At 36.2% G+C, this 16,166-nt stretch overlaps 3 protein-coding genes and 1 non-coding gene across 10 annotated transcripts in view; 2 read left to right on the top strand and 2 right to left on the bottom strand.

Annotated features, from left to right (window-relative positions):
* neur (E3 ubiquitin-protein ligase neur) overlaps positions 1–6,733 on the top strand; it is a 122,722-nt gene extending 115,989 nt beyond the window's left edge. For all 5 annotated transcript variants that reach the window (XM_069122418.1, XM_069122419.1, XM_069122414.1 and 2 more), the window contains exon 4: positions 357–6,733. In XM_069122418.1, coding sequence (XP_068978519.1) covers positions 357–1,485 — 1,129 coding nt within the window. In that variant the 3' untranslated portion in view covers positions 1,486–6,733. The remainder of the gene's footprint in view (positions 1–356) is intronic.
* Positions 6,734–6,983: 250 nt separating this feature from the next.
* LOC138184148 (tubulin alpha-1 chain) lies at positions 6,984–9,843 on the bottom strand. Its single transcript, XM_069121844.1, has 5 exons — positions 9,734–9,843; positions 9,209–9,425; positions 7,795–8,624; positions 7,475–7,638; positions 6,984–7,326 (listed from the first exon to the last, which is right to left on the bottom strand). The coding sequence occupies exons 1-5, from the start codon at positions 9,734–9,736 to the stop codon at positions 7,197–7,199; spliced, it is 1,344 nt and encodes a 447-aa protein (XP_068977945.1). The 5' UTR covers positions 9,737–9,843; the 3' UTR covers positions 6,984–7,196.
* Positions 9,844–10,843: 1,000 nt separating this feature from the next.
* Positions 10,844–10,925, top strand: TRNAS-GCU (transfer RNA serine (anticodon GCU)). Its single transcript has one exon. It is a non-coding gene; the product is annotated as a tRNA-Ser (tRNA).
* A 974-nt stretch (positions 10,926–11,899) lies between these two features.
* Positions 11,900–16,166, bottom strand: part of ics (ras suppressor protein 1) — a 136,962-nt gene continuing 132,695 nt past the window's right edge. Inside the window, exons 1-8 of one of the 3 annotated variants that reach the window (XM_069122431.1) lie at positions 13,939–14,198; positions 13,317–13,367; positions 13,123–13,243; positions 12,945–13,063; positions 12,795–12,877; positions 12,595–12,709; positions 12,376–12,508; positions 11,900–12,308 (exon numbers count right to left, since the gene is read on the bottom strand). In XM_069122431.1, the coding sequence (XP_068978532.1) occupies positions 12,224–12,308; positions 12,376–12,508; positions 12,595–12,709; positions 12,795–12,877; positions 12,945–13,063; positions 13,123–13,243; positions 13,317–13,367; positions 13,939–14,083 (852 nt within the window). In that variant the 5' untranslated portion in view covers positions 14,084–14,198 and the 3' untranslated portion in view covers positions 11,900–12,223. Of the gene's footprint in view, positions 12,309–12,375; positions 12,509–12,594; positions 12,710–12,794; positions 12,878–12,944; positions 13,064–13,122; positions 13,244–13,316; positions 13,368–13,848; positions 14,199–16,166 lie in introns of those variants that run through there. The other 2 variants (XM_069122432.1, XM_069122433.1) reach the window with 2 other exon arrangements.

Raw genomic sequence — 16,166 nt, 5'->3', positions numbered from 1 at the left:
ACATAGTGCAAATTGCTCAATTCAATCCATAACTCTTTCAACATCTCTCTCATGATATTATCTCATTGCTACAACTAATTAAGATTTCAAAACTTAATATGCACATTCTTAGAATTAATTTAAACTTCCCTTCACTTAACTACAAGATCTTCTATCATGCTCGCCACGTAAAAGCTTCACCTACCTACATAATAAATGACTTCAAATCTACACCGTGACATCTCTCCTCCACATCCTAATCCTTCGACATTAAACATCAAGGCAACGTCAGCTTGCTTTAAACTGACATTTCCAACGTGGCTACCGTTCCGCAGTAGACCATCCTCTAATGGATTCTTGCTTCCTTCATTTTCCAGGACCCGAGGTAGAAACATCCGCTTCAGTAACCAGCAGTGCGTGGCGACGCGGACCGACACGGAATTCTGTCACGGCTATGCGTTTACGAGCCAGCCACTGCTACTGGGGGAGCGATTGGTCGTGCAGATCCTCGCTACAGAGCCTATGTACGTGGGTGCTTTGGCTCTAGGTCTGACTTCTTGCGACCCAGCTCGGCTGACCGCCGAGGATCTACCCGACGACAGTGATCTGCTACTGGATCGTCCAGAATATTGGGTAGTCTCCAAGGATGTGGCATCCAGCCCTCAACCTGGTGACGAGATAGCCTTCACGGTAACTCACTTTGGCGAAGTTCAAATGAGTAAGAATGGCGGACCACCGAACGTAGTGATGCACGTGGACCAAAGTCTTCAATTGTGGGCGTTCTTCGATGTGTACGGTAGCACGCAACGAGTCAGGATGCTGGCTGAGAGGCCCACGTCGCCACCGCGACAGCGCCAAAGCAATCCATCGCCAGCTACCATCTTACAACAGCAGCAACAGCAACAACAACAACAGCAGCACTGCAACCACAGTAACGCAGCTACAGAACTGTCCAGATTTTCCGAGATGGTTCAGTTTAAACCAGCCATTGGCGGAGGCACCGTACTGGTGGTGAATCTTCCTCCTCAGACTGGTTATGTTACACCGTCCTCATCAACGCCACAGCCTACTTACGCCTCCGCTGGGCATAGGAGTCAACACGTGCACCCTCCAGCAGTCACTGCTTCGTCGTCCACGGCGTCTACGGCGTCCACGTCGCATCCTGGATCTTCCAGACAGTCCTCACCGCCTTTGACAGGCACCATGGCCAGTACAGGCTCCTCTACGTACGTGGAGCCAGTGAATTACCAGAGTCTTGACGGTACTCTTACCTCTCAGGCGTCTTCCCACCTGCAGCAATGGAGCGAAGGCCTTCAACCTACGCCTGGACAGCCAAACGAGTGCTCGGTCTGCTATGAAAGAAGCATCGATAGTGTGCTGTACATGTGCGGTCACATGTGTATGTGCTATCCTTGCGCTATTCAACAGTGGTGCGGCAAGGGTGGCGGACATTGCCCACTCTGTAGAGCGACCATTAGGGATGTGATCCGTATCTATAGATCCTGAACTACGGCACGGCCACTCCCCGGAAGGAACGGTTCCAGGGGCTGATGCCCGACCAAATCGCGTTAATTCGTTTTCTCTCGGAGCAAACAACCGCCGCCATTGTCGTACAGTTCATCGCATACAATATTTTGGAGTTCTCGTCTGTGGGGAAACTATATTTATGCTCAGGATAAATGATATCTTCGGTAACAAGTTCGTAGAAGCATCCAACTGTTCTTCTGCTCATTCTTCTGCAAATTTGGTCCTATTTGGTGATGAGTAGTTTTGTTGTTACGAGATTCTCAGGATCTTAGAACTTTAAAAAAGCAGTGGAGATGACGCGGAAATGATAACTCAGATGAAAGGATGAGATCAATCGCGTTTATTACCACCAAATTGATATAGGATTGTGAGACGAGAACACACGAAGTATCTTTGTTGAACCCTAAAGACTGGGAGGTTCTGGTTCATCGGCGGTTTTGCTGTCCTTGTAACGTCAATGAGATTCGCACAGTGTCGTTGAACTATCGTATTCGGTTGCAAACGAGTGACATAAAGATTCTGTGTACGCCTTCGAGCTTGGCAGAGAACAAAAGGAATGAGTGAACGTATGAAAGACGAAGGAACGAGTGAATGAAGAAACTAAGAAAGAAAGAGAGTAACATTGATCTTAGATATTTTCACAATCGACATTATATATAGTATATATATTATCGCTACCGTTACTATCATTACCACTTACTGCTGCTACTATTCTCAGCCTTTAGTTATTATTTTTATTTGTACGACTAGTAATATTATTATCACGATTCTACAACGACAATAGTGGTCGTCACGTTATTCTTATATGGAGAAAAGTCACCCTAACGATGGGTATCATTATTTTTTATCGCTGTGAACAGATCAGACCATCGTCTCCAAAAAGAGCGCCATCTGGATCAGTCGAGACCGATTCAATTTTATTTTATTTAACAATGAAGTAAAATAAGCTCGTGTGATTATTAAGGCAGCCGCCGTAGGGCGCGTGTAAGTTAGAATTTACGTCGCTTTTACAACCTTATCTGGGTTTTTATGTTATTCGTTTTACTCCTTCGTTTTTTAATTTGCTCTCGCAAAGTTGGAACGACCGCGTCATAATCGTGTCCTCGAGCTTACAGGACGCGCGAATACGCGTCTCTTTCCTTGTTTATTACTTTCGACAATAACGCCTGGATATGTAATGTATAACTTTGAAGTTGTTAGCGGTTCGAGCGACCATAAGTAACTGTGGTGTGTGTATAACTGACTACTACGTATAAACGTCGTACGTATTACCAAAGAAACAACGCGACACGTATGATTCCTCCCCCGCTCTGCGTACGTTTCAATACGAACTCGCACGCAGTCCTCCACGCAGCCAGCCTTAGAAGGACGATGGTTTTTGATACGTTTTAGAACTTAGCATTACCGTTTTCTACCGAATTCGCGCGCCCCCAAATGCTACACGAAGAAACAATGTATACTCGTCTCTGGCAGTTGCAATGTGCAGATCTTAGCGACATGTTTTTTATCCAAAATCTACGTTTAATTGGTCTAATTGCGAGGGTTGAGGTTTTCAAGTGTAAATAATGTTCTTTTGGATTATAATTTCGCTACTCTTTTAATATTGTAGAATCTTTATGAAAAATAATCCTTCGTGCTATATTTGATATTAGCTTTGTTATCTGACATCATAGAGACCTTGCCTAGTATTATAGCGAGAAACAATTTATACATTGAATCAGTTGCATTACATAAGATTAAAGAAAAAGAACTAGAGTTCGTCTAAACGATGAAGTTACAATGTTAGTTTTCCAAAACCATACAGTACAAGTTTTAAAACCTCTAAACTCCAAAAATCAGGGCAACGAAGGCCAAGAATCATTTGTATAAAAATTATTCATCATAAGGAGCGGTCCAGCGAGACGCTAAACATATCTTTAACCGCAGATCTCCGCGTTATATTCCTAACTTTATTGACGACAAAAGTACAAGCGAAGTTACTATACACTAGATTGCATAGCGTTCTAAGGGGCAATGTTTAGAGGCTTTTATCAGTGTTGACGACTAAAATGGAATTATTTGAGGTGCTCGATAGCCAAGCAGACGATCGAATTCCAAGAACTTCGAATCCTCAAAACATTCGTATACACTTAACTAAGCCAAACAATTAAGTTTCGATTATCTGGACCTAACCTTTCTCGGCCATCGAGTCTCTCATTTGTTATGGACTAAAAGCGATTTATAGAATTTCGTAGCGTCTCGTTCGATCATTCTAATCATCGTCCAGCGATTGGAACATGCATTTTGCGATTGTAATTTGCCTGGACGAGTAATTACTGCCCCTACGAGTTCGCGTTTCTTCGACGCGGACGAAATATCGAGTCGACTGGCCGTGGAACGATAACAACGATTTTGTTGCACGGTCTGTCGAGTACACGAGGATCATCCTCTCCATGTGAGCGCTTTATTTTCGTACAGCAGCGAGACGAAGCCGAAGATGGCGACGTTTCTCTCTTCCACTCGGCCCACGGACGCAAAAAATCAAGTAAAAAAGAACGAAATCCTAACGACGACGAGAGACGAGCGTCCTCGAGGCCGTGCCTTATAGACATTTTACCGACAGTCGGCATCTCGCGTCGTGTGACTCGCGTTGCTCGTCTGAGCTTCCTCCTATCGATCGACAGAGATCGCCCTGGCCAGAAGTTCGTCTCCCGATCCGTTCGATTCGTTTCCGGTAATAATCCTTGCTCTACGCCTTCGCTCCGTTGAGCCCAGCTCACAATTATCATGGCGTTTCAAACGTTTGTGAGGGTAAAGTGACGAGCAACACAATTATTACGCTATTTATCATATCGGTATACCTGTCTTTGATCTTCTGGTTCCTGAAATTTGGTTCTTGATAGTACTCGAGCGTAAACCGTGTTTGTGATGCGTTTGAACGGAAATTAGATGTTAACTCTTTGCTGTTTTTAGGAGAATTAAGAATTGTAGGAAATAAGAGATTGCTTTAATTTTTGAGGGAATTTATTTAGTGGAAAAATTTGATATTATTTAATGTTTGGAATTGGGCAAGACTACATGAGGTATTATACTTTATGCCTAAGTTGTATTGACAATAATCAAACACTGGTTATGTGTTTCAATGTAAGAAACAATTATGTATATTGAGTTGCGTTCAAGACACTGGACATTCGTGTAATATGTTTTATAGATGTAGGTACTTAAATACTTCTTATATGAAATATACAGAAACACAACTGCCACTTTACCAGTCTAGTCTCTACAAAATTAAAAGAACCAAGTTCATTATTTTTTAAGCTATCTAATTTTAATTTCCAATTTTTGTTGCTCAAGTTTAAAACAAACGTATCACAAATCGCAAGAATTAGTCTTTAATGTGTTCAGTTAAAAGGGAATTGTGGTTGCTCGTTCAACGATTATTCACAGCGTGATATCGAAAAATCCGGCGAAAAGTAATGATTAGCGTCGAGCGGCTCTTCTCCTGACAAACGTATTTGTCGATGAGGGCAAATTGTTCGCCTGGCGAAGAAATGCTCATGAGCATATATATTTAAAATGAAATAAAGAATAATAAAAAGAAACATTCGCTGGAGAGAGAGAAAGAGAGAGAGAGAGAGAGAGAGAGAATGAAAGATGAAAAGAAAGCTTGAGACAGAGATATCATAAAGAGTCAGGAAGAGATGAGAGAGGTCACATCACGTAAATTGGGATTGCGGTTCCTAGCCGTTCCCGGAGATGCGAGAGCAAAGCGACAATGAGAAAGAAAGAGACACAAGGAGCGAAAGAAGAATACTGTCGTCGGACAACGGATGCGCAATAAAGAGTAGTGAAATCTCTAGTCCAGCGAGCGGCAGCTTTAACTTGCCTGCCAATCCAAAAAAGAAATGATGAGATAAATGATGATGATAATGATGATGATAATTGTATTTGAATTAAGGAGAAAAAGAAAAAAAGATGGTCTCTAAAAGAAAAAGAAAAAAGAAAAGCGGTCAGAGTATGAGAGGGAGAGAAAAAAAGAAAGAAAAAGAAAAGGAGAGAGTGAGAGAGAGAGAAAGAGAGAGAGAAAGTGAGAGATAAAAAAGTATGAAAGGATCGCGTAGGTGTATTTGTATGTGAATGAGAGAAAATGAACAGAAATTTTATAAAATACAAAGTTTTAAAAGAAAGAATTTGCTAATATATGGCGCGTGTCGAGCAAAAGCATACCAAGTCACGTGACACGCGCAACGAGAATCTTTTTATTAGGATACTCTATTTACGATAGAATCATAATAGTCGTGATCGCGTTTGACTTCGATGAAAGGTGTCACAGGCGAAACGTCGTTCAATATTTGCTCTTCCTGTTTCGTGTTTTACCAGAAAATCTAGAAGAAGAAAATAAGAAAGAATAAAGTTCCGCCATTGAACGTGTGAACCTACGAACAAAAACGATCGATGGTATCTTTTTCTTTGTCAATGAAGGATATTCTAGATAAATATTATATATTGATTATTATCCTAAGAATCGAATGAACAGACGCTCTCGTTGATGCCACCGGGTCATTGTCGTCGTGATATATTATCATTGTATGTCGGTGTACCGATCGATCGATGTTTTTTTATTTTTCATCATCGTCGTTGTGGTTCTTCTCACGTTCCCCTACATTCATCATCCTTCGCCATTTTTTCATCGCAAACGCATCTTTTTCTTTTTTTTTCTTTTTATATAATAGACGTACTCGACCAGCAAGTTGGGATTTCCTTTTCTCGATTGTCACGCGAGGACACTCGTCTAGATCTTCTTTTATATTTTATCATTATTTTTTTATTATTATTTCTATTATCGATATTACTATTAGGTTTATTATTATTGATTATATTATTATTGAGTTTGTCTTGTACCACTCGGCGAGAATGCGCACAAAAAAAAAAAAGAAAGAAAGAAAGAAGAAAAGCAATTTCGAAGCGTGCGTTGCCTGCAATGGAAACGTTTCAAAGCGCGTTTTCATATCATGTTATTACACCGAGTGTACTGTCCGTTACGTCGTGGTTTGTAAAGAAAGAAAATGGAAAAAATAGAAGAAAAGATGTCACCCTTGTCCCTCCCCTCGAGATTGAAAGATGATTCTATGTGCGATAAAAGTTCTCTGTAACTGTAAAGCTGTCGATTACGAATTTATACATATGTAATATAATTCGTGTAGCCGCGTGCTGTCCTACACAATAAAAAGCCTGTAATATCTATGAATCTTTGTGTCTTCCTCCAGTTGTATCATCCTCTTCTTTATAAGAATATCTGAATTATTTCAAGAGCAGACAGTTTAGTCAAGTTAGACCAATTAGTTGAACAATTTTATTCATAGTAAATTATTAATGAAACATAATAGTCCAAAGAAGTTGATTTTTGTGGAATAGATAAAAAAAATGTTGAAAGAAATTTTATCAAATATTATTCTATTATATCATGTAAAGTTTAGTATTAAACGAAGATAGAAGAATTTAGAAAAAAATAAACCTTTATTTACAATATAAAAGTTTACAAATGTGTATATGTACATTAAAAATAATGCTATCTATTAAAACAATGACAAGTACAAACAAAATTAACGAAAACAGTGTACAGCTTATACAAAATAGTTGTGGGAATTGGTCGTTCTCCTAAAATATTCCTGTGTAAAAAGATGGTTTTCTGACAGGAACATGTCGTCCATTTAGTTTTCATCTTCACCTTCGCCAGCGTCCGTCGAGTCCATGCCAACTTCTTCGTAATCTTTTTCTAAAGCGGCTAGATCTTCTCTGGCTTCGTTAAATTCACTTTCGTCCATACTCTCTGCCACGTACCTAAATTTGGAAATTTGAAATTTAATTTTGAAACATAGATTGATATTTCATTAAACAAAATATTTCTAGTCGAGAATAAAAGTCTCAAGTAATGGAGGAATTTTTCTTTTCCTAATTCATCTTTGTATCATGGTCATATATAATTTACCAATGAACAAATGCACGTTTGCCGAACATGAGATCAAATTTTCTATTTAGTCTGGTCCATGCCTCAGCGATTGCGGTAGTGTTTGCAAGCAATGCCATAGCTCGTTGTACTTTGGCGAGATCTCCTCCAGGAACTACTGTTGGCGGTTGGTAATTAATTCCTACCTAAAAAATCAAATTTACGTCTTTAATTACCTACTTTTTCTCAAAATATATTTCTATTTTTCTATCTATGGTATCAGTTCAGAATATTTCAAATAAAAACGATTATAGATCTCATAAAACACAAGTTCTTTCACTACTAAAATAAAATCCTTCTACCTTAAAACCAGTGGGGCACCAATCGACGAACTGTATCGCCCTCTTCGTCTTAATAGTCGCAATAGACGCGTTCACATCTTTCGGGACCACATCACCTCTATATAATAAGCAGCACGCCATATATTTTCCTCTCTGTGGATTGCATTTGACCATTTGCATTGCAGGCTCGAAACAAGACGACGTTAACTCCATCACCGTCAATTGCTCATGATAAGCTTTTTCAATCGAAACAATTGGCGCATATGTAGCCAAAGGAAAGTGAATCCTGGGATACGGGACCAAATTCGTTTGGAACTCCATTAGATCCACGTTCAGTGCTCCATCGAACCTCAAAGAAGCCGTGATAGAAGACACTATTTGTCCAATTAATCTATTCAAATTTGTATAGGTTGGTCTTTCTATATCCAAGTTTCGCCTGCAGATATCGTAGATCGCCTCGTTATCAACAAGGAACGCGCAGTCCGAGTGTTCTAGTGTCGTGTGCGTAGTTAAGATAGCGTTGTAAGGTTCTACCACCGCGGTGGAAATTTGTGGAGAGGGGTAAATAGCGAACTCGAGTTTAGCTTTCTTGCCATAGTCCATGGAGAGGCGCTCCATTAGAAGGCTGGTGAATCCTGAACCGGTACCACCACCGAATGCGTGGAAAATTAGGAATCCTTGGAGACCGGTGCACATATCGGCGATCTTGCGAATTCTGTCCAGAACCAGGTCGATTATTTCTTTTCCCAGAGTATAGTGCCCTCGAGCGTAATTGTTCGCCGCGTCCTCTTTACCGGAAATTAGCTGTTCGGGGTGAAATAGCTGATGGTAGGTTCCTGTCCGAACTTCGTCTAAAATGTAGAACGTTTGGAGATGTTGGAAATCGAGATTTTTGTCACTTTCTTAGATTCTTATGACATGTATCATATTTTATAATCAGCCTGCGAATATTTATGTAAATTCGTAAGTTTGTAAATATAATTTAGAAAATTGAATACTTCATATGGTTCTTCCATGCGCATTCTGTGCGTTTTTGTATCTTCAAGTTTCCCATAAATTCATAAAAATCCGCGGTCTGTTTATATATCGTATAAAATATGTCTATTGTATTATGTTTGCAGAGAAGCTTATAGTAAATAATATGATTGAGAGTAGTGTGTCTCTACGTTCAAACTTTGTATACAGCAAAGAATGATTGTATATACTGGAAATTAGAGTTTCTTTTACTTTCATATTTTCTTCAAATAATATATAATATTTTATAATACATATATTATGCGAAATACATATGTATATATATTGTAGTATACTGAATACGTAATATTTATTTATTCCTTGTGATTAGGTTAGAATAAAATATGATACGATAAAGAACTATAAGATAATTTGCACAGAGCAATTTTTAAATAAAGTTTGTTATTTAAATTAAAACTACCAATGACTGTGGGCTCAAGGTCCAGAAATACAGCTCGTGGGACGTATTTTCCACCGCCAGTCTCGCTGAAGAAAGTTTGAAAACCCTCATCGCTAGAACAGCTCTGAGGCGGAAGCATGCCATCAGGTTGTATGCCATGTTCCAGACAATATAATTCCCAGCAAGCATTGCCCATTTGGACGCCGCCTTGGCCAATGTGGACCGACAGTACTTCACGCTGAAAAATTAGATAAATTTATTCTTTAAAAATTATTTTTCTTTCGTATCAGTTTTATAATTATATTATTAATATATACAAATTAATTATTAATATTTAGTAACGCACGCGCTGTTATTATATATGATATAAATTATTAACATAAATTAATAATGAGTAGATTGAATAATTTAGAGTTTGCTTTCTAGTAAATGTAAATCTTTTTGTATAAGTTTGGGGACCATAAAATGTTAGATTTTATATATTCTTACAGGTAATTATTGCAATATTTTCTTATACGTAGATGACAAAATTAAAGAAATAATTACCATTTTGGCGAATTATCGGTAATCGGTGGAAAAAAAGATAGGCGAGACGAATCTTCACAGGATGAACGTCCGAATTCAACTGAATGAACGACACATTTTGTGAAAGGATTTTGTTTCTGTTGCTAAGAAATAATAATTTGTAATGAAACATACGGTGTTTCAATTGCAAATTACAGAATCGCTTTTTACATTGATTTTGAGTTTTCAAGAAATTATTTAATTATTTCCTGCTTCGCTTACAAATATGAATTTGTTTATTTACGCTTTCAAACTTCGTTTATAAACATTGGTTTATTTATTTACGAAATTTCCGAAAACTTCGAGCGACAAGAATTTTTTTGGCTTGCCAATTTTTAATCTTGGATTTGTTTGCAAACACTGGCTTGCTCATTTTGTTCATTTACAATTTTGATATTTGTTTATTTACATTTTCAATGATTGTTTGCAAACATTGGTTTGTTTGTTTGGTTGAAAAGTCAGCAAGTTTCCTCGTACTTGTGGTAATGTCAGCCTTAAGAAATTCTTTTCGGAAGTGCGCCTAAAAATTTGCCAAATTTCTAGAATGAAATTCATAGGAATAGGATTAGGAATTTAATTACGGGTAAATAATAAAACAATTGTTTAATTTTTTCCATGTAAAAATATTCATTTATCAAATAACATTGTTGAGAATTATATGATTAGAATAATTTGTAATTGAACAATATTCCTAGATTTTCTGTTTTTGCTTAATCACTACAAGAACGATCTTTTTATTGAACTATCCCTTATTCTGTCTTATCAGTACTTACAGTATCTTTAGCTTTCTACGTAGCTTATACATAGATTAATACTATATGGTACATATATTTCTATACAAATATTAACATTATAAGCATATCCTAATATTTTAGAATTTTTGCCTTAAGTAATAATATATTAAAAAATTAATGTGTAATGTATCTTGAAATTATTAAAATGTTCTTAATGTCCTGAAGGCTATCAAATATTGTTAAAATACATATGATAGCAGTTACTATTGACGAATAAAGTCCAATTTTTCAAGAGATTAGTTACCCCTGAAAGGTGATCACCCCTGTTGCAAGAACATTTTTTCACCTACCTCAAGCGGACGAGGTGGCCGAGAGGTTAAGGCGTTGGACTGCTAATCCAATGTGCTCTGCACGCGTGGGTTCGAATCCCATCCTCGTCGATTACTTTTTGCTTGTAACATTTTGTTGAATTTGATCTGTTATTTTCGAATTATTCACGTAACACTCATACAGGAAATCATATACTTATTAAATATTAAAACTAATGAATATATATATATAAATATATAAATATATAAATATATAAATATATATATATATATATATTTATATATTTATATATTTATTTCGTATTTCCACTTCTATATGGAATATCTTTCATTCTAATTTCTACAGCGCATATCTCAATTACATCTCATATTTCCATATTCGGTATGTTGCAGTATATTCTTCATAGATATTTCCCCACATCCTACGTCCAATATTTATTAAACCATATCTCACATTCCGTGTATTCCCTACATTCCATATCCTACGCCCTTTTCCCTACATCCAAAATCAAACTACCAATTTTCCTAAATTCATTTCCCATATCTTACACTCTAAAACATCATAAATAATAAAAAGAAATTTTCCCACAAATTGTACAATGCAGCTCATAACATGAAATTCATTTCTCACCAATTTCTAACAAGATCCATAAGAAATCGGTTTTTCCCACAAACAAAATTAATTCGTTATCCCACAAAATGAAATTCGTTACCCACAAAATCCACAGGAAATCATCTAATCTGAATGAGTAGAATTATTAGACCTAAATTTGGAAAGTGGGAAGTAGGTCGTGATGAAGGATGCTGGATGTAAGAGGTGGAATAGTAGTATGTGATAGGGAATATTAGATGTCGGATGTTAATATTGAGAAATAAAGTAAGGAGTATGAAATGTGAGATGTGGGAAATACATGCATATGTTTGTATAAACATTGTGCGTGAAGCAAATTCGAAAAGTTAATTGTTGCTTGCATGTTAGTTATATATGACAGAAATGAATTGCATGCAATTACATTTAATCTGGAGAAAGAGACAGGCAGTGTCATAAATAAAAATCAAAACTGCTATAAAGAAACACTCCTAAGTTTCATTCTACATAAAGTATTGTTTATTCATCCAAATTATATTTATTATTTAATTATTATAAAAATAGCATTTATAATATATTAATCATCAAATTTGAATAGTATAACAGTAGATTATATATATAATATATAACTAATGTTGTACATGTGTCACTGGTTGCAAAATTGAAATGTGTGACATCTATTTCTGTGTTAATCATTAAGGCACCTCTTAGATTGCAAATATGTTAAGCTATGAGATTCTTGGCAGTGAGTGAATTAAAAAAAGTTATATTAGTTTAGAAATATTTTTGATGGTGTTAGTTAATCATTCTCTGTTCCGTTTTAACGAACACGGGATATTTTCTTACTCTTGTCGTTTTCTATCGGCGGTGGCGGTCCTTTGGCGCTTTGGTGTCGACTATATACACTGGAAAGAAACGATTATAAGATACTCCAATAAGCGCTTATGTTTAAAATAAGTAGATAATACATACTATCTATATGTTTCAGAACGTATGTAATCCATAACATGAGAAATGCCAACTTGCAGTTGATCGCCTATTGGTATAACCCATGGATTAAACTCCATTCTAAACACTGCTTTATTACTTACTAAATCCAGATTTCCTAAATTATTAAATTTAGATTATTTTTTTATTGGATCCATCCTTTTTTTTTAAGAAGTTAATCTTATTTTACATAAGTATATATACCTATTTCAGGAGGTAAAACTGTTAATCGATTCCCTTGAATGTGTAATTCTCTGAGTCGCGTTAATTCGCCGATTTCTTTTGGTAATTCGACTAAATCATTTTCCCTCAATACAAGCTGCAATAGAAACACACAATTAAATGCTAGCAATAAATAAGAGGAACAGAATCAGATTTTAATACAAGAACATGCTATTACTTACGATTTGTAAATTTTTTAATTGCCCAATTTCAGGAGGTAGATATTCAAAATCATTATCAGCTAAATACAGTGCTCTTAAGGTTTCTGTAAAAAGAAGTATTCTTTGAACGTATAATTAAATATAATCTTAAAACATTAAAATGTTACTAACCCATCATAAAAAAGTTTCCTGGTAAATTCTTCTCGCTTAGATTATTATAAGTTAAATCTAAGACTTCTAATACTGGAAAAGCACCAAATCCACGTGGAAGCACATCTAATCTGTTCATCCTGTAAACGTATTTAAATAAAATGTTGTAAATTAGCGATAATTCAAGTAAAGAACTTACCCTACATTAAGAATCCGTAGCTTTGGCATTTGTGACAATGAAATTGGAAGCTCAGTAATATGATTATTAAACAGATTCAATATCTCCAAATTGACTAGATTTGCAAGACCTGGTGGTACAGCTGTATAAAGGAAACAATATAAGTAAAAGATACAATTTGTCACAAATAAGTGTAAAAATATTTGTAAATCTACCTTGAATTTTATTGTGACTCAAAGTCAACCTTGTAATGTTAATCATATTAACTGAAACAGAAAAAATATCTTGGTCTACCATCATAAACATTTAAAGCTTAAATATATGTGTTCCAAATTGCCAAATGTACTAATATCATTAAATTATTATTAATTTCATTAAAATTATTATTAAATTGATGAATATGATCAACAATATCAACAACCATTGAGTGGATATTCATATTAATTTAGAAATTAAAAAGAAACATCACTCCTGTTAACAAAACAATCATCATTTCAAACATTTGGAGCTTAAAAATGTGATTCAAAACAATAAATAAAATATAGTTAATAAAATAATATGAATATACTCAATAATAATGTCAGTAATGATACTGCAAACATTTATGTTAATTTAAAAATGAAAGAATTCACAAAGAAAAATTGTTTTTGTTAACAATGTTCCAGATTTTTAAAGTATTATCTTTCAAAGTCCTTGTCCGCGCATGCGTGGACACGCCCACAGCGTGGACAAGCAACAAATGGCCACCTCGGATTTCCATCCGCTCCAAAAACCAGTCAGGACAAGTTGCCTAATTTGGCGAACGGAACGAGACCCACGAAGATATGGTAGACTCACGCAATCCTGGCATCTCCTCGAACGTCGAGATACTCTTATCCGCGAGATCCAACTCCGGATTCTGGATCTCGCGGGCCTCATCGAGCACCTTCTTCGCTTTTGACATCTTCCCCGCTGGAATACACGACACTGGTGCCTGATTCATTGCGCGCGCAATTCTACACACACGTCAGTAAGCTTTAAATAAACATGCGCGCAACCTCCCGCAACTTGACACACGACACGACTCACTGACTTCATTTTATCAGAGATGAGTAGGGAGATCGCTGATGATGGGAGAAATTCAGTCAAAACACGCACCACAAATTACCGCCTCTAGCGGTTAAACGCCAGAACTATATGCACATTTCTTTCACCAACGCTTCTGTTGGGAAGAATATGCAATCGCACAGCGAACGCAGAAGACGTGCATTCGTACCAAGCTGCACATAGCTGGTAGAAAACAGGCGCTTAGTGGCGATTCGAAAACGGGAGACAAAACACTATTATACATCGAGCAATTACAAATTTTTAATCGTAATTTTCCTATGAAAGTGCTTCACCTGCATTGGTCACGCGGCGGAATCAAAATATTGTAAATTTATGTTTTTTTAGGATTTACAGATATGTACGTGCATATGTTTTGAGACTTCAGAGTTGTTTGTCATATCCTGGTAAATTTCATATTTTGTAATGAATTATACACTGTATATTTACTGTGATTTAACTTTTCTTTTAATTTTGTGGAATTGCAATGATTAAGTTTATTCACGAAATAAAAGCTTTACGTTGTTAGCTGGCAAAAGCTTCGCGTACTTGTAACATATTATAAATTACACATAAAATATAAAATATATAAAAATTACCGTACTTTTTAAAAAATTATAAAATTAAGCTTATGTCGGAAACGTAGTGAATTCTTATATTTCACAATAGTTTATTAAATACATATTTTAATAGAACTATCCTACTATGGATTTTCATATACAATTCTTACCCAAGGAGCGTTTCCATCCAAGTTATTGATCCATCTACAGATGGCGACACGAATTCAATCTTCTTTCAGGACCATTTCACCTCGTCTACGTACTAACTTAATCCCATAATACATTCTTACCTACCCGTGAAACCCATGAAACCTAACATCTTACCTACGTAAATACAGAGAACGTAGATACGTTTTATGTCGTATAGAAGGTAGGCAATGCAATTCCGAATAATTACCGACAGATCATAATCGAAACGATTAGCACGATTAGCGAGCAGTAACGAAGCATTAATCGGCGATATACATAATGCAGCGTCGTACGCGTGTGTAACTAATTAACGAAGATAAAAAGACGGTTTATGTAATTGCGTCTCGTAATTACCGACCGGTATCGAGCGAATGATGCGATAACCTCATCGGCCGGTTTCAGCAATGTTAAGAATTTTTGCCCGGTCGAACTGCGGTTGAAATCGGAGCGGCTCGCATTCCAAGATGGGTTTCAGTGGAACAGCGATGTGCGTTCAGTGATATTAATGATAAATAAGAACAGCAGAAAATGAGTTTTACTCGCGGCTCTTAAAGGGAACGAGATCAAGGACCGAAGACACACACCTTCCGGCTGTTGATTGACACCGATTCATATTCCTCATATGCCCATATCTGCATATTTTAAACACGCAAGAAGACTGAAATATTTTCTCAAAAGCGTTTTTTCATTTTTATATGAAATATTTCATTCGAAATAATATTTTCTTCTTGCGTTACAAATTTATTTTATTTATTACTCATACTCTCTATTTACTTTTACTATACTTGCTTCTGACTGAGCTTAAAAAATTACGAACAGTTGATATTTTTAATTCTTATTCGTTGTATGTCGGAGAATCTATGAAATAATTCTGACGGATGAAGTTATACCCGTAAACACGTTTACGAGATTCTACGGTATTAAAATTGTTTTTATTTCTATTTGTAGTAAACTGTAAATAGGATGCTGTGTGTTTAAAACGTGAAGAAAACTGGTAAACGCTAATCCACGCATAATTCTCGAATATATGGTAATTCGAATATACGTTTATATTCGATAAAAATATAAACGTTGTTTGGAGAACATACGCTATACGTCCGATTTACGGCCGCCAGTATATTTTTAATACTTTAGGAAGATACTTTCATCACGTACTGTAAGAAAACCGTGACAGTAATTTAATAGATACTTACATAAAACATAAATATCAAAACCCAATTATAAGATTTCCAT

The sequence above is a fragment of the Bombus flavifrons genome, chromosome 10 (genome assembly GCF_040668555.2).
Source record: "Bombus flavifrons isolate JBK064 chromosome 10, iyBomFlav1_principal, whole genome shotgun sequence".
Taxonomy (NCBI): Eukaryota; Metazoa; Arthropoda; class Insecta; order Hymenoptera; family Apidae; genus Bombus; species Bombus flavifrons.
The sequence above is the reverse complement of the archived record's forward strand: the minus strand, read 5'-3'. Positions and strand labels throughout refer to the sequence as shown.